This window comes from Hypanus sabinus, chromosome 13 (assembly GCF_030144855.1).
Source record: "Hypanus sabinus isolate sHypSab1 chromosome 13, sHypSab1.hap1, whole genome shotgun sequence".
Taxonomy (NCBI): Eukaryota; Metazoa; Chordata; class Chondrichthyes; order Myliobatiformes; family Dasyatidae; genus Hypanus; species Hypanus sabinus.
Genome location: NC_082718.1, coordinates 109,615,941 through 109,633,693, shown reverse-complemented (window position 1 = coordinate 109,633,693; position 17,753 = coordinate 109,615,941). Strand labels below are relative to the sequence as shown.

Here is a 17,753-nt window from a genome sequence, read left to right as displayed (position 1 = left end):
CCACTGGTTGGCAGGACGTCACGTGATTCAAACCATTCGGCGAATGACAACGGCCGAGCGAGCTCGACGTCGCGGTGGATGCTGGAAGTTGTAGTGTTTATGGTCTTGCAGCTTCGGTTCTCAGCTGGTCGGAGGTCGCCACTCGCGAAGGTCAGTTTCTAACGGTTGTGGAGAAGGGTTGTGCTGCTCATCGGTCTCTGGAGAGAGAGAGGGAGAGAGCATGTCACTTAATCTGACTTTAAAGCTGTTGTTACAGCGGTCAGAAAGAATATATTTTGGTTATGTAATCAGAACCGACAAGGCTTGGTCATAGGTTTACGATGGATGAGTTTAGGGGAAGGGGCTGCTAGCAATCATTTGGGGTGGCAATGAGAATTTGAAGGCATGCATTGGGAGGGCAAATAGGTCTCAGAAAGGAACACAACACCTCACAAACTAGCCAGCTGCCATCTGTGGAAGAGTTCGCGGATTGAGTTCACCAGCCACGGTAGAACCTGTAAAATTTACAAGCAAGCAAGCAATCCCGGAGAGACAGGCAAAGGCCGCTCACTTAATCATCGCTCCCATTTAATAGCATTATCACCACTGAATCACTCCGCCTTGAACAGCCAAGGAAATTGTTCTGGACACCAGAGGTTGGCTGCACAAATAGTGTTTTCCAGTCCTGGTGAAGGAAGTTGGGTCAATTTATTATGGGGAACAAGGAAATGGCAGACGAGTTGAACAGGTACTTTGGATTTGTCTTCATTAGGGAAGACACAAACAATCTCCCAGGTGTAATAGTGGCCAGAGGACAACGGAGGAACTGAAGGAAATTCACATTAGGCAGAAAATGGTGTTGGGTAGACTGATGGGACTGAAGGCTGATAAATCCCCAGATATCCGGTCTGCATCCCAGTGTGGCTGGGTGGTTCCAGAAATAGTGGACGCATTAATAATCTTTTTCCAATGTTCTATAGATTCAGGATCAGTTCCTGTGAATTGGAGGGTAGCTAATGTTTTCCCACTTAAAGAAAGGAGGGAGAGAGAAAACAGGGAATTATAGACCAGTTAGCCTGACATCAGTGGTGGGAAAGATGCTGGAGTCAATGATAAAAGATGAAATAACGGTGCATTTGGATAGCAGTAACAGAATCAGTCTGAGTCGGCATGGACTTACGAAGGGGAAACCATGCTTGACTAATCTTGGAATTTTTTGAATATGTAACAATGAAAATGGACAAGGGAGAGCCAGTGGGTGTAGTGTACCTGGACTTTCAGAAAGCCTTTGATAAGGTCCCACATAGGAGATTAGTGGGCAAAATTAGAGCACATGGTATTGGGGGTAAGGGTACTGACATGGATAGAAAATTGGTTGGCAGACAGGAAACAGAGTAGGGATTAATGGCTCCCTTTCAGAATGGCAGGCTGTGACTAGTAGGGTAGTGCAAGACTTGGTATTGGGACCATAGCTATCTACAATATACATTAATGATTTAGATGAAGGGATAAAAGTAACATTAGCAAATTTGCAGATGACACAAAGCTGGGTGGCAGTGTGAAATGTCAGGAGGATGTTATGAGAATGCAGGGTGACTTGGACAGGTAGGGTGAGTGGGCAGATGCAGTTTAATGTGGATAAATTTGAGGTTATCCACTTTGGTGGCAAGAACAGGAAGGCAGATTACTGTCTGAATGGTGTCAAGTTAGGAAAAGGGGAAGTACAACGAGATCTAGGTGTCCTTGTTCTTCAGTCACTGAAAGTAAGCATGCCCGTACAGCAGGTAGTGATGAAAGCTAATGGCATGTTGGCCTTCATAACAAGGGGAGTTGAGTATAGGAGCAAAGAGGTCCTTCTGGAGTTGTACCGAGCCCTGGTAAGACTACACCTGGAGTATTATGTGCAGTTTTGATCTCCAAATTTGAGGAAAGACATTGAGGGAATGCAGCGTATGTTCATGAGGTTAATTCCCGGGATGGCAGGACTGTCATATGTTGAAAGATTGGAGTGACTAGGCTTGTATACACTGGAATTTAGAAGGATGAGAGGGGATCTGATTGAAACATATAAGATTATTAAGGGATTGGACACACTAGAGGCAGGAAACATGTTCCCGCCCGATGTTGGGGGAGTCCAGAACCAGAGGCCACAGTTTAAGAATAAGGGGTAGGCCATTTAAAACGGAGTTGAGGAAAAACTTTTTCGCCCGGAGAGTTGTGGATCTGTGGAATGCTCTGCCTCAGAAGGCAGTGGAGACCAATTCTCTGGATGCTTTCAAGAAAATTAGATAGAGCTGTTAAAGATAGCAGAGTCAAAGGATATGTGGAGAGGGCAGGAACGGGGTACTGATTGTGTATGATCAGCCATGATCACAGTGAATGGCGGTGCTGGCTCGAAATGCCAAATGGCCTACTCCTGCACCTACTGTCTATAAAATGTCGTCTGTTTCATAGATGCTGCCTGGCCTGCTGAGTTCCTCCAGCATTTTGTGTGTGTCCTAAAATAAATAGTGTGTCTGCGGGAGCATCTTTGGAATCAAGTTATGTACTGGAAAGTGATTTAACTCCTGCCTCCCAGGACCTTTCAGGCATATCAGGGATGCCAGAATATTCTCCACTACACTAGTGAACGTGAAGCTGCTTAACATGATCAAGGATAAAACCCAGTTGACTTGCACACCATCTACTGCTGTAAATATTGATGGCCTCCATTTTGGGCACACCCTTGCTTCCGATTGCAAACCACCAATCACAGGAACAGGTCCTTCAACCATGATGTTGAGAAACTGATTCAACTAGTATTTAAATACTCAACTAAATAATCTCTTCTGCCTGCACATACCCATATCCATCCATTTTCTGTGTTTGAAGAATAATCACCACCTGCATGAGTTGCACTGGAAGGATTCCACACCACCAGCTTAGATCTCCTTGTCTGTGTGGTAGTCACTCAGCAGTTGTCCCTCAGACTACAGACTCATAGCCTCGTGTGTGCATTGGAGGGGTGCCAATTCCTGCTCAAGCCGTGAAACCAGAGTTTGATCTCTTCCAGCTGACAATATTGTGGTTTTTCAAAAGTAGAAACATCTTGTGCTATTATATGTCACAGGAAGTGCATTGGACAAGGTGGAGTGCCCTCCCATGTCAATATGAGTAAAGTTAAAGAACAAAAATAAAACAATTGCATTTTAGGAATATCGCTTTAGTCCAATTTTCCAAAATGACAGTAGCTAGAATAAATAAGGTTCTTTAATCTGAATGACAAGGAAAATATGAAATCACCATCCCTTCCTTTCCATTGAGATCATGAGGATTTTTTCTTAATGTATCTCTCCTGAAGCCATTGTGGCTGATTATGGTCTTCATTTAAAGCTGTACAATTCAATTCAGCTGATGCAGCTATCAGAATAAAGGATGGAAGTGCTTAAAAGGACAATAGAGATAAGGGATGGTGCAAAGTGACTTTATATGTTCTGGAGGGCTTGCATTATACGTAAATGTTTTCAAGCTTTAATGTAAACTTCATCAAGCAATAAATTATTTAAATTAAAACCCCAAAACTATAAACTAATTTAGTTAAATACAAAACCTTTAAAAGAGCTATTAGAATTAAGGCAACAGCGATTAGGAGAGTCTTATCAGATCAAAAATAACATGTGGATGAAATAAGTAGGATTTACCCTGAGCAGTACACACAAAATGCTGAATGAACTCAGCAGGCCTGGCAGCATCTATAGAAATTAGTTCAGTTGACATATTGGGCTGAGACATATCCTGATTCAAACAACAAAAAAAGATCCCAGCTACTGATCAATCAAATTCTTCCTTTGCACTGAGACATCGCTTTGTATAAATTTCTCCTGGCTTTTGAGGCCTTAACTTTGATTCTTTGTCCTAAATACACAGATATTTATTCTTTTTTTTAGAAACTATTTAGAAAAAAAGTGATTCTGCATGCGTTTATTTCTAGATGCGGTTTCTGACCACTTTCCCAGCTGTAGAGAAATGCTGCTTCTTGAAACAAATCTGCAAGAACTACTGTTCTGCCATTGCTTCTAATTTTTCATTTGTTCCTTCTTGCCTTCCTTTGGATGCCATTGAGTTTGAGGATCTTCAGGAATTTCTCTTACGGTCCAAGAAACTGTTTGTGCTAACTGGAGCAGGAGTGTCGACGGAGTCAGGTATTCCCGATTATCGCTCTGAAAATGTAGGACTTTATGCTCGGAAGGCAAGACGCCCCATTCAACACTCTGAATTTGTCCGCAGTGCTGAGGGCAGACAGAGATACTGGGCACAAAATTATGTTGGCTGGCCACAATTTAGTTCTCGCCAGGTAAATGATGCACACAGAGCTCTAAGTAAATGGGAGACAATGGGAAAACTGCATTGGTTGGTGACCCAGAATGTGGATGCATTGCATACAAAGGCGGGAAGCCGGAACCTGATAGAACTTCACGGCTGTACTCACAGAGTGATTTGTCTTGGCTGTGGGGAGACAACCGCTAGGAGTCGCCTTCAAGAAGAATTTGCAGCTCTGAATCCAGCTTGGCTTGAAGAAGTACATCAAATAGCTCCAGATGGAAATGTTTTCTTTGCCAATGAGCAAGTCAAACACTTTAATGTTCCGACATGCAAGAACTGTGGTGGAATCCTGAAACCTGATGTCACCTTTTTTGGAGACACAGTGAACAAAGAGAAAGTGAATTTTGTCCATGAACGTGTGGCTGAGTCTGATGCAGTTCTAGTCGTTGGCTCTTCACTACAGGTGAGTGGCGGAGATTATCAAAGGGGTTGTCACTCGATCAGGATTAAAAGTGGCAGATAGAATTGTCAGATTTTTCACTTTTTTTGCATCTTTTCACCCTGCAGACATCAGGTGTGGTTAGCTGCTAACTATCTAAGTAACTATTGTTTACATTAATGTAGTCATCGCAATTTAAATTGCAGGGCAGTGGAAGGAAACCCAGTTTAGAATTTACAGAGATCTGTGAAAATCTTTATCATTATGAGAAAAACAAAGAACAGAGCTCTATTTTGCATTGAGTAACCATTAATAGGATCATCAAAATTACTGAGATGGGGGCTTTTGTGAAAATCACATTTGAATCTGTCGCTGTGACCCCAGCAGGTAATGCATTCTAGGAGCTGACCAGCCATTCTATAAAAGGAAGCTTTTCTGCATATAGATATTGTTTCTTTTGCCAAACACTTCAAATCTCTGTTCTTTAGCTCTTGACTCAGTTTCTCTCTACCTGGTTAATGGACTCCTCATTTTAAACACCTTTATCACATCTTCTCTCAATGCCCTCTGCTTTAAAAAGAGGGTGGGGAAGGGCAGGTAATTAGACAAAATATTAAGTTTCCAAGAGTAAGCATTTGTGTCATCCCAACTGAAATGTTTTTTACTGTAATTTGTTGGAGACCAAATCATGTGAAATCTAACTGTGTGATTGATATCTTCATATTTCTGTCCTTAAGACTTTCCCAAATCTTTAAAAAGCTTCAAGTTCCTCAGGGTGAATATCACAAATAACCTGACTTGGTCTAACCAAGCAGAGTCCACTGCCAAGAAGGCCCACCAGTGCCCTTACCTCCTGAGAAAGCTGAAGAAATTTGGCCTGTCCCCTAAAACCCTCACTAATTTTTATAGGTGCACCATAGAAAGCATTCCTCTAGGGTGCATCACAACCTGGTATGGAAGTTGTCCTGTCCAAGACTGGAAGAAGCTGCAGAAGATTGTGAACATACCCCAGCACATCACACAAACCAATCTTACATCCTTGGACTCACTCTACACCCCACACTGTCGGAGCAGTGCTGCCAGGATAATCAAGGACAAGACCCACCCAGCCAACACACTTTTTGTCCCACTTCCCTCCGGGAGAAGGTTCAGGAGCATGAAGATTCGTACGGCCAGATTTGGGAACAGCTTCTTTCCAACTGTGATAAGACTGCTGAACAGATCCTGACCCGGATCTGGGCCGTACCTTCCAAATATCCGGACCTGACTTGCACTACCTCACTCCCTTTTCTATTTTCTAATTATGATTTATAATTTAAATTTTGATTATATTTACTTTGATTTGTACTTCAGGGAGCGCAAAGTGCAGAAACAAATATCACTGTGATGATTGTACACTCTAGTATCAATTGTTTACTGACAAAGTAAAGTAAATGTAGTAAAATACTACATTTATATTCTCAATTTACTCAGTTCTGAATTTTATAAAAACCACTGCATACTTTATGAAACATGAGATTCTGCAGATGCTGGAAATCTGAAGTGACACACACATAATGCTGGAGGAACTCAGTAGGTCAAGCATCATCTATGGAGAGGAATAAAGAAGTGATATTTCGGGCCAAGACCCTTCACCAGGACTGGAAAGGAGGATAAAGGTAGAATAAAATGGAGAGGAGGGGAAAGGACTAAAAAGGAGTATACTTCCAGGGAGCACTCACCCTGCACCAAAAGATACAAAAGCAGAAAATACTAAACTGCACCAATTTTGTGTTATACACCACATTCCATAATACCAGAACAATTACACATCCAGAATACTGCTCTGCAGTTATCAGGCAGTATTCCTTGTACACATTTCCCATCAAATAATTCTTATCAAAAGGCTTGTAGGATTGCCAATGAAACATAATATACTAACTGGGTTAGAATATTAGGTCATATTATGGACACCATATTTTAGGAAGCATGTCCAAAACTTGGATAACATGCAGAAGATTATCTTCTAGAATTATATCAGGAATAAGACAAAATAGTCACTTGGAAGAATAAGAAAACTTTCCTTAGAGCTGCAAAGACTACGAAGAGCTTTATTAGAGGTGTCCAAAATTAAGGAATTCTTACAGAACTATGAGGAAAATGGGTGATTTTATTTTGCATACCGAGTTGTGTTTTGTAAGGCACAGCCTAAAAAGGTGATGGTAGCCAACTATTCATGAAAACTTTCAAAACTATAGCAAGATATTTTTAAGGGTTTAAAGTTAAGCAGAGTGGAACTAATTGGTTAGCTCAGAAAGGTCCAGTGATGTCCATATATGCTGCATTATGTTTATAGTAATGTGTCTAGAGGATATGTTAGTTCTCACAATGTTATTTCCTCTTCCAAGTAATTCAGAGCAACATGCCATTTTTTATACATGTTTCAGACTCAGTCTCTGAGGTAATGCTTAAAAACAGAATGGACATAGTGCCTTTTATATTTGAGCATTCTAAAATTCAGGAAATTAGGAAGGACCCCTCTTTCCCTGAGGAGCAGGCACTCTTTTTGGCTGCAGCAGATGTGAGGAAGACCCTAGCCCAGATCAATCAAAGTGAAGCTGTGGGTCCTGATAAAGTACCTGGTCAAATATTACTGAAATATTTAAATTCACAACACTACTCCCTGTGTAGCTACAATCTGCAGCTCAACTATTATATACACATCCACAGCACAGCAAATTTAAAATTGTCCCATTCAGGCCTAAGGATTTAATCACTGTGGAGGATTTATTAATGTAGTGAGATAAAGGCTTTCCTTACCGGCGAGGGCACTCTGCTCGGCAGGTTAGACTTACGTCTGCAAAACAAATTCGAGTGTGTCTAGGAGTTGACTCTAAGTGCAGGAAGTGGTTTTGGCAGCTCTGGACAGCTTTCTTCTCTAACAATTGACACTGCTCTCCTCAACTGATCGAGGTGTTATCTCATCAGACACAGCCTGCGCTGTGTAGGAGAGTGGTTCAGTTTGGTCCTTAATTTTGCCAAATAGTCCTTTGTCCAGGGGTGAAACCTCAAACCTCTTTGTTTGAGGAGCCCTCAATTTGTTTCAGTTGTTTGTCCTGTTACGAACCCCGTAACTGGGTGTCTTACCAGCAAAGATAGAAGGTCCGTTGGAGTCTGGTGATACTATTTTCAACAGTATTTATTAGTAAAAATACACAAAAATAATATCAATGCAAATATATAGATAATACTAAACCTAAAAGTGCGGATATAATAATAATCAATAAGAAATAAGCTCTATCATTGTCTGGGGATAATGAATTGTCAGATGGAAATATAAAGTTCAGTTCAGTTCATGCAGGCTGCGGTCGTTGTTGGTCGCGGTGTTTCAATTGTTGGAGAGAGAAAACGGGTGAACAATAACAGCTATTATCTTGCCAACCTTCCTTTACGATTTTGATCCGTCGATGCATTGTTGTTGTGGCCATTCACGTACGACCCCTCTGTCCTTTAGCTAGACCGTTCTTCCGTGGTGGACTCGTCACCCAGGCAAGGGTGGACGCACACACAAGCCCCCACCGGTCTCGCTACAAGACACTGCGAGTTAAAATTTACCGACCCTTCGTTCGGTCTCCGGTCTCCCACCCTGTCTCGTGGGGGTTCTGATGCTCACTAGCGTTTCTCCTGGTGCGTCTGAGGGGTGTTACCTCAGACCTTACTTTTATCCCCACTCACGGGGTCTCAGGTGTCAATCAGGTTAGGGTGATGTAACCCATCAAACCAGCCCACTCAGGTTGCCCCCTGAGAGGTTTCAATGAATAGAACAGTACTAAGTAAACAATCCTTCTCCAAAAGACAATAGCAGTAATCAATGGTTCCGTTCTTCTTTTGTTAGTAGGAGACATTCCACCCTAGCTGTGCCTCTCTCTCATTAACTTTCATGAGCTGTTATCAATAACAACTGCCCGGGCAGATTTCCTTTTGTCTCTCTTACTTCCTTGTTAGCAGCATCGAAATAGTAGTGATTTGCGATTTTCCAAAAGGGGAGGAGGCATGGGCGACTCTGTACCCTTCTGCCCATCAGAGTTGTTCATCCTTCGTAACAGTCCTGCATATGCCTTCTGAGATTGAGTTTGCGCAGTTCGGAGGGCGAGTGGAAGGGACAAACCAGGAACAGCATGACTGGTGAATTGTTGGTTGTGCAGTATGCTGCATTGTGTTATGCATGGAGGAAATTGGTGTGCTGTGCTGATGTTGTTTGCAATGTATTCTTCAGACTCTGGACAAACCTTTCAGCCAAGTCATTTGTAACTGGGTGGTATAGTGCAGATCTAATATGTCTTATTCCATTCAATTTCAGTAATGATTGAAATTGTTCCCAAACAAACTGTGGTCCATTGTCACTGACAAAGTGTTCTGGAACACCAGTCCTAGAGAAGAGGATTCTCAACACATCAGCTGTTTACAAAGCTGTAGGAGGCTATTGGAAACACTTCAGGCAATTTTGTAGATGCTCCTACTATACCAAGAATTTTGTGCCCATGAATGGCCCAGCAAAATGTACATGAATCCTCTGGAAGGACAGTCTCTGTTCCCGGGGGGGGGGGGGGGGGGGTCGTGAAAGGCATTAAGCTCCTGCCTTAGTGTTGGGTTCAAATACATAATGGATTATACCTGTCTGGGCAGTTTATCAATTAAAATATTTAACTATTTATGTTTTCCATTAATAGGTGTATTCAGGATATAGATTCATCATTGAAGCCTATGAGAAGAAGTTGCCAGTTGCAATACTGAATATTGGGGAGACAAGAGCAGATAAACTGGCCACTCTGAAAATCAGTGCTCGATGTGGGGAGATTCTGCCAAGCATTCTTCCCTTTTAACATTGTGACATTGTAAATGAGGAAACTCCTGGTGTTGGTAAAATGTGATTCTATGTATAAGTAGATTAATAATAATGTAACTGCTTTTATCTCTTATTTCTCATTCACTGGTATGTTTTTATATATGTAGGCTGCATAGAATGTCTGTGAAGATCCAAAAAAAAAACTTTATTGAGAAATTATATCTTCAATGCTTTTCCAGAGAAAGGGAATGCAACCACTATCCAGATATATTCTACTCAAAGGAATGTTTACAAAAAATGTGTGCCTCATAAAGGCTATTATTTCAAGAAATCACCTTTGACTCACATCATGTATGGTCTCCTGCATTCAAAAGAACAATATGTACTTAAATAATCTTAAACACTTTTTCAAAGAGGAAAAAATTTAAATTTCTTAGTGGTCCTGAAGGGCAAAACAGAAACAACACTTATTTACTTGTTGCATTTCACCAATCACAGGCCTACAATTTCTCCTGACAGTAATGTTACTATCCTGAAAAGTACTTGATCAAATTCTGCTTTTCATTTTCAATAATATTACCCAATATGTAATGATAGAATTGTCTAAATCATCCAGAAATAATCCTTAATGTGTGCAGAAAGAGCAAATAATTTTCATGTCATTGGTAACCTGGAGAACTGAACTACAGCAAAGCTTGGGATACTTCAGAACAGTTCATATAAAAATCTTTCAACTGCTCCCAAATGTTAAATATGTCTCCACATATTCATACAAACATAGAGGAAGGCTATCAACCCTATGTCATACCTGTGATCTATTTTATTCATAGCACATTGTTATGGAAATATTATTTTTGTTTTAAATAATTCTCTTGGAAAAAACAATGTTCTTTTGCTGTGATTAAACACACAGAAGACACAAATAAATGATACAGTTGCCCTTGAGCATGTTCTACATCCGACATAATTTAATCAATGATTCAGTGAAGATCGATTTTGAAAGGATTGGGCCAAGTTGTGTAATTTGGAGTTCAGCCACACACACAGTATATAGTACCTGATTTGTCAAGAGGAACAAAGGAGTTATTAACTTTTAATTAAGATCAGCAAATTGCAAAAAGAGCACTGGATTGATAAACAATGAGATAAAAACAGTTGAGAGTAAAGATTGGGCTCAAAAAATTATTAAGCAGAATCAATTTGGGTAGAGTTAAAACAGGCAGAGAAAATTGGAGGGAGCTTGCTGTAGGTTCTGATGTAGTCGTAATGTGGGGGATGATATAAATTAGGAAATTGGAGACTCTTATAGCAAGGATAATGCAGTAACCAATAGGGACTTTCATCTACCTGTAGATTATACAAACTATCAATTATCAATAACAGTGTGAGCTGCAAACAGGAATGGATAATAGATAGTTACCCAGATCAATATTTTGAGGATTCACTGAGGTAAGGCCTATTTTAGTCCCAGCAACTTGCAATGAGAAAACAAGTGTTAAGGCAGATTTTAGGAAAGAATGATAACAATGTGGTAGAACTTTACATAAAGATTGAAAATATTTTAGTTTAATCTGAAATAAGGGTCTAAGATCTAAATAAAAGCAAACAGTCAGCTGAGAATGCAAATCTTTCATGTATGTTCAGGTGCCAAAGAAAAACCATAGAAAAAAAATCATGTCAAGTCTTTCATTTCCTCAGTAGGATTATTTAATATGTACAATGTATTGTGTATGTAATCAAAATGGCTTCTTTGGTTTGCTAAAGTAGGAATGCTTTTATGTCTAATTTAAAGTGTTTTTCTCTCGCAGCTGTTTAGCTTTGGACTTGCTGATATGGGGATTGTGTTCATTTGTTAACCAATGGGGAATGTTATTTTGTCTTGTGGGGCTGGGAGCTTGGGGGTTTCACGGTCTTTTGAGGAGAGGCAGGAAGGAGACACCGAGGAAGGTGGACGTGTGCTGCACTGCTCGGTCAACCACCGGGGTGGTCCCAGGTGCGAGGACGTGGAGGTCGGAGGCAAGTGACGAGGGGTCGAATGGTTCGATGGTTGAGCTCCAACGATGTGCACTAAACTGACTGAACTTTGATAAGTTGGCACCTTTTGCTTTATTTTCTTTTTCTTCGTATATACTGTATTGCATAGTAGGATTTTAGTTTTAGTAAAATCTTTAAAGTGTATTCTGTAATGGTATCTGGTGTGAGTTTGATATTGTGTGGTACGCGCGGCATAAACTTGATTCTCACAGCACCTGCGTGTACGGGAGGTGGGGTTGGTGAGTGGCTGGATCTCCTTTTCCCCTAGACATATACCAGCCTGTTGGGTAGGTGTTACAAATATTTTTTCATGAAACAGTGCCATGAATTTTAGATCATTTAGATCAGGGCATGACATGGGCCTCCCTCTGTTTTTTACGAACCTATGGTCACACGTTTGAGAACATTAGAACATAGAATAGTACAGCACAGTGCCGACCCTTAAACCCTACCTCCCATATAACCCCCCACCTTAAATTCCTGCATATACCTGTCTAGTAGTGTCTTAAATTTCACTACTGTATCTGCCTCCACCACTGACTCAGGCAGTGCATTCCACGCACCAACTACTCCCTCAGTAAAAATCCTTCCTCTAATATCCCCCTTGAACTTCCCACCTCTTACCTTAAAGCCACGTACTCTTGTACTGAGCAGTGGTGCCCTGGGGAAGAGGCGCTGTCTGTCCACTCTGTCTATTCCTCTTAATATCTTGTACACTTCTATCATGTCTCCTCTCATCCTCCTCTCCAAAGAGTAAAGCCCTAGTTCCCTTAATCTCTGATCATAATCCATACTCTCTAAACCAGTCAGCATCCTGGTAAATCTCCTCTGTACCCTTTCCAGTGCTTCTGCATCCTTCCTATAGTGAGGCGACCAGAACTGGACACAATACTCCAAGTGTGGCCTAACCAGAGTTAGGTTTTGACATTAACATTGTCCTTTAAGTAGATAGATAGATAGATACTTTATTCATCCCCAAGGGGAAATTCAACATTTTTCCAGTGTCCCATACACTTATTATAGCAAAACTAATTGCATACAGTATTTAACTTAGTATAAATATGATATGCATCTAAAATCACCCTCCCAAAAAGCATTAATAAATAGCTTTTAAAAAGTTCTTAAATAGTTTACTAAAGTGCATTGAGTGGTAACTTAAGCTCAGTTCTAACCCCGGCACTTTAACATGTCTTGCCCCTGGTGGTTGAATTGTAGAGCCGAATGGCGTTGGGGAGTAATGATCTCTTCATCCTGTCTGAGAGGCAATGCATTGACAACAACCTGCCGCTGAAGCTGCTTCTCTGTCTCTGGATGGTGAGGCCTAGGTCTCCTAAAGTCCACCACCATCTCCTTGGTCTTGGTGATATTGAGACACAGGTAGTATCCTAAGATGTGCAGTGGTTATGGTCCATTGGGCAAGTCCATTAAAAGCCATTTAGTGTGTTCTGTTCAATTATAATTACAATAGACATTCACATAAAATATTAAAATATAAAATTATTTATTCTGAGAAAGTTAGATAAAGCAAAATTCTAAATTGCCTGAAAATATACATTAGGAGAGATTTTGTTTGAATCATGGGACTTGTACAACATTACCAGCTAGCAGAACAGAGACATTTCATGCGGTTGTTTGCATAGTTCATATACAAACCTATCAAACCCAAAATCTAAAAGATTAAAATTAAAGGTTGTTCTTGCAGCATGTTCAAAATGCTTTGATAAGTGCTTGGGTGTGAGGAAGAGGAAAAACTACACACCAGTCTTGTTTGTCTCTACAATTGAAATGCTGCTTCTATTATTGAGTTAAAGAAATAAGTTGGCTTTAAAAATTTAACAAATTTTAATATCAAAATAACATTAATGAAAAAAGCACATTCAGTCACCAAATTCATACCTAGTCCACTTGCTTAATATAAAATAAAAACTAAATATATAATTTTGCCTCTTTCATTATACACTAAACTGGATACTAAACCCAGCATAGATTAAGGCAATGCACTGCTGAAAGAATGTAACAAAATAGAAACTTAAATTTCAACATTATGTAGTCAACACAAAGTTTCAGTCACTGGAATCGTTTGTATAGCCAAAGGTAAACAAAAGAAACTTGTTCAAAAATTGCCGATGCTACCCAGCAAACTGACCCATATACAGTGATGAGCAAATGCCTTGTTATGGAAAGCACCTACATCTCATAAGACAATTGATTGAAGCTTTTACAGAATTAAAACGATCCGATTCCACTTTTCAAAAATTGAATAAAAATAATAATCTTATAACAGTAGAATTTGACTTGTACTTAGTCAGCACTTAACTGTTATTTTGTAAGCAAATATGGAAACTAATAGAGGCCTTGACAAGCTTACAAACACCTAATGTGTATAACCCATATATGTGAATTGGCACTGGGGAGACTGGTGGGACAGATTTGTCAGCTGCTGTGGGGCTGCGGGCACTTTCTGCTGCCTGGGAATTCAGTTTGAGGCCACATTTCTGACTGGTGTATATTCACAGGAATGAAATCCTGTCCTAACCTGAGGAAGGACCTGTAGTTGTGCAGAAAGGATTTACAGATGACAAATGGGATAAGTGACCAGTAGTTTTAATTTTGGTGATGATAATTAAAATTGTTAAAGGCAACTGCAAAACTATAGTCCCTTTAAAACCACTATGGGAAACCTTTCATGCAAATCTTGACAGGTAAATGGAGGGGGAGCAAGGGCTCATTTTAACATCTCTTCTGAAAAACATTTTCCCAGTTACTGTTGTGCTTCCTTAATTCCAACAGCAAAATGCAACTTTAATCCCGAGAATTACCATATTTTTTTAATTCAGATATCCAGGTATGTTATTCTCTTTAGTAATTTTCTTTGCATCAAACGCCATTTGTGCTTTGGTTTCCTTGTTGTATTAATTTTCTAAATACTGTACTTTAACATCCCCATTGAGCTTTAATGTCTCCATTATATCCTTATCTTTTCTGTGTTCAACATGTACTCCAGAAAGAATAATAACCACAGAATCTGAACTGACAGCTTACCAAGACCCTACTGAAAACCTACATACATTTGCCTCTGTCTGTATTTCATTCAAAACCTTTGATCATTTCCCCATCAACCCAAATCAAAGTTTCATTGTAACAAATTAGATTATTACTGTAACTCCAGTAAATCCTTTGTTACTGACCATGACGTAAGAGAATAAAATCAGGGCTGACATAATGAAAATGTTCTGTTCTCCTTAAAATTCGCAGTGGTTTTTGTGAAGTACAAGGCTTGCCTGTACAATCAATTTTCTAAACTGAAGACCTGCTTCAGAGAGACTGCCAGCTTTTCTTTTATAATTACAGCTCATCAGCAAACAAAATGACCCTGTCACTTTTACAAATGTTAATCACCAAAATCATGTTCAAAATTGGGGCACACTTTTTTTTCCCCTTTTTAGATCATTAAAAGTCGACTTGTACATATTGGGAGCAGAAGCTTATTAGATAGGAAGTGGGTTAACACTTCTGAACAAATCTCTCTGTGGAGGCATCCTCTACAAATCACAACTGTGCAGCAATTAGGATTAGGATCAGGGCCACAAATCAACAGATCTACATACTAAACACAAAATACTCTGCAGATGCTGGGGTCACAGCAACATGCTGGAGGAACTCAGCAGGTCAGACAGCATCTGTGGAAATGAACAGTCAACGTTTTGGGCTGAGTCCTGACAAAGGATCTCGGCCCAAAATGTTAACTGTTTGTTTCCACGGATGCTGCTTGACCTGCTGAGTTGCTCCAGCATGTTGTGTGAGATCTGCATACTCTATCTCCCAGCTCACAGAAACCTCAGCCTTTGCCATCTGCCAGTTAGGGATACTTCTTACTTTACATTAAAAAGGAAGTCCTTGGGACTCTGTGTCACTTTTAAATCATTCATAGTTCACTGTAAGTGTGATGACGGCCTTGTTTTTAATCATGGGTTGATGCAAAGATCATAATTTGTCACTTACTGATGCAATTTCTGTCACCAAGTAATTAAAGTGAGCCACATCAGGTGGCATCACAATTTGTGTGAAATATTGATGTGATGTGATACCAGCACAGGAAGAATTGTAACAGGAGTTGTGTCTGGTCCAATTTCGCAATGTATGGGATTGAAGTGAGAATTGGGTACAAGCACTTCAGGTACATTTGACCCTCTTCCTACATTACATTCATCACTGAAGGGCATCACAGTATTTCTCATACTTCAACTGATGCAGGAAAGTGTTTCAAATACAAGCTGGATCCCCGCATAGCAAAATGTGAAGATCATTGCTTTTACATTTGTTTGGAAACCATGTGATTTGAGATATGCACGGAGTGATTTTTCAGATTTAATTAGAACATTTCCAGTTTTGTTATTTTCAAAATCCAAATTTTCTCTTATACTCTGTATCTCTGGATTATTATATCTACAATAAACAGTCAAAAGCTTAAATAGTGATGTTTCCAGATGCAATCCATTTCTTTACATGGCTGCCAGATTCTCAAAAAACAAATCTAGTAAATATCAAGCATTGTAGACAAATATATTGGAACTAGATAAGACACTGTAATGAGACAGATCTGAAATATAGCAATGCTCGCTGAGATATGAAACCATTGTCTTTTGTTAAGTACAGATGTTGCTGTACTACCTGTAGATGATACTGTACTAAAAATAAGGATTTTTCCCTTACTTTTTGGACTTTCTGCAGTAATAATTGGTTCCATGATGTGTACTCACAGCAGCTTAATGCAAACATCAAACCAAACATGATTTCACAGTGGTTCAGCAGAATTCTTTGGTCAGAGGCAGTTATTTCAGAGAAGTTAGAGACGATGTCCCTGTCACGGGCTCCCTGGAGGGGTGGCAAATCCAGAGCTATCACTGTCACTGGGCGTTGGTGATTGTGGAGCACTCTCATCAGGACTCTTTGTATTTCGAAATTTATTTAATAAAGTCATGTTGAAAGAAGATGCAGGAGAACTCATTTCCTCTTGTTCTGCCTTGACCTTGGGGGTTTTGGATGGAGTCCCACCTGGAGATCTAGAAGAGGAGGAATTGGAATTTAGGGAAGAACAGTTAGGAATGGGGAGTATTTACTGATAAGATGCGTGCATAAAAGCAATTCTGACCCCACACAGTCATTAAACACCAGGGGAGGCAAGCTTATTGACTCAGTCCAGCCTGGTGACTCACTTGATGTAGCTAATTCCAAATTAATAGCTATTTTAAAACAGAGCTACAGATCAAATCTAACTCATGGCAACTGCACTTAGCCCACTGGAAAGGAAGCTGTGATATTCCACAATCTCCTGCCATTGTGAGGGGTGTAGAGGAAGTGAACTGGGGAAGACAATTGTGTGGGCTGAGGTGGAGGAGGCAGGCGAGAAAGGGGTGGTGAGGATAACAGCAGCAGTGCGTGAAAGCGACCAGTATCCATGGAAAGTTAAAGACTGCATCTTCCCAGAGGAATGCGGATGAATACCCCTTTATTTCCATTGGCGAACCAAGGTGGATGGATGAGCTGTTAAATTAATATCAAAGCAGGCCTCCGTTCTTCAGTTAGGATCAACTTTAGTGCCCTCATGACCCTTGTGTGCACAATGGAATTCAGCACAAGAGATGTGCAGCATAAAAAAATGTACACGGTCTGTTCAATGGCTTCCAAGAGCCAGCACTTCACCTGCCTTGTAGCGACGGCCTGTGGTTTTCTGTATCAGACTCCAACTAATTTTCTTGCAGGCATTTACAGGAAAAAAAGAAACAGAATTTTATGACTCTACATAAATAAAGATGGACAAACAGTCCATGTGAAAAATAAGATAAACTCTGCAATTAATAAAAAAATACTAAAAATATGAGTTGTAAAGAGTCCATGAAAATGAGTCTGTATGCAAAATCAGTTCAGGAAAGTGGTGACTGAAGTCATTCTGTGATTGTCAGGTAGTAACTGTTCCTGAACCTGGTGGTGTGGGACCACAGGCTCCTGTATCTCCTACCTGATGGTAGGAGTGAGACAAGCTCACTGAGTAGATAGCAGGGATCTCTTTTTTTTAAAACTTTTTTTTATTGCATTTTTAAAAGGTTACAAAGTAAAGTATGAAAAAACAATGTATATAACCCTTACCCCCTCCCCTTAACCCCTCCCCCCTAA

The 17,753-nt window shown here is 40.2% G+C and overlaps 2 protein-coding genes across 2 annotated transcripts in view; one reads left to right on the top strand and one right to left on the bottom strand.

Moving 5' to 3' along the window:
- Window positions 1-86: 86 nt before the first annotated feature.
- Window positions 87-11,723, top strand: sirt4 (sirtuin 4). Its single transcript, XM_059988439.1, has 3 exons — window positions 87-150; window positions 3,950-4,744; window positions 9,430-11,723. Exons 1-3 carry the CDS (start codon window positions 100-102, stop codon window positions 9,580-9,582), a joined length of 999 nt encoding a protein of 332 aa, XP_059844422.1. The 5' UTR covers window positions 87-99; the 3' UTR covers window positions 9,583-11,723.
- A 1,340-nt stretch (window positions 11,724-13,063) lies between these two features.
- The window catches only part of LOC132404282 (uncharacterized), a 30,337-nt gene continuing 25,647 nt past the window's right edge, over window positions 13,064-17,753 (bottom strand). The window contains exon 7 of the mRNA XM_059988440.1: window positions 13,064-16,642. Within this exon, the coding sequence (XP_059844423.1) occupies window positions 16,444-16,642 (199 nt within the window). The 3' untranslated portion in view covers window positions 13,064-16,443. The remainder of the gene's footprint in view (window positions 16,643-17,753) is intronic.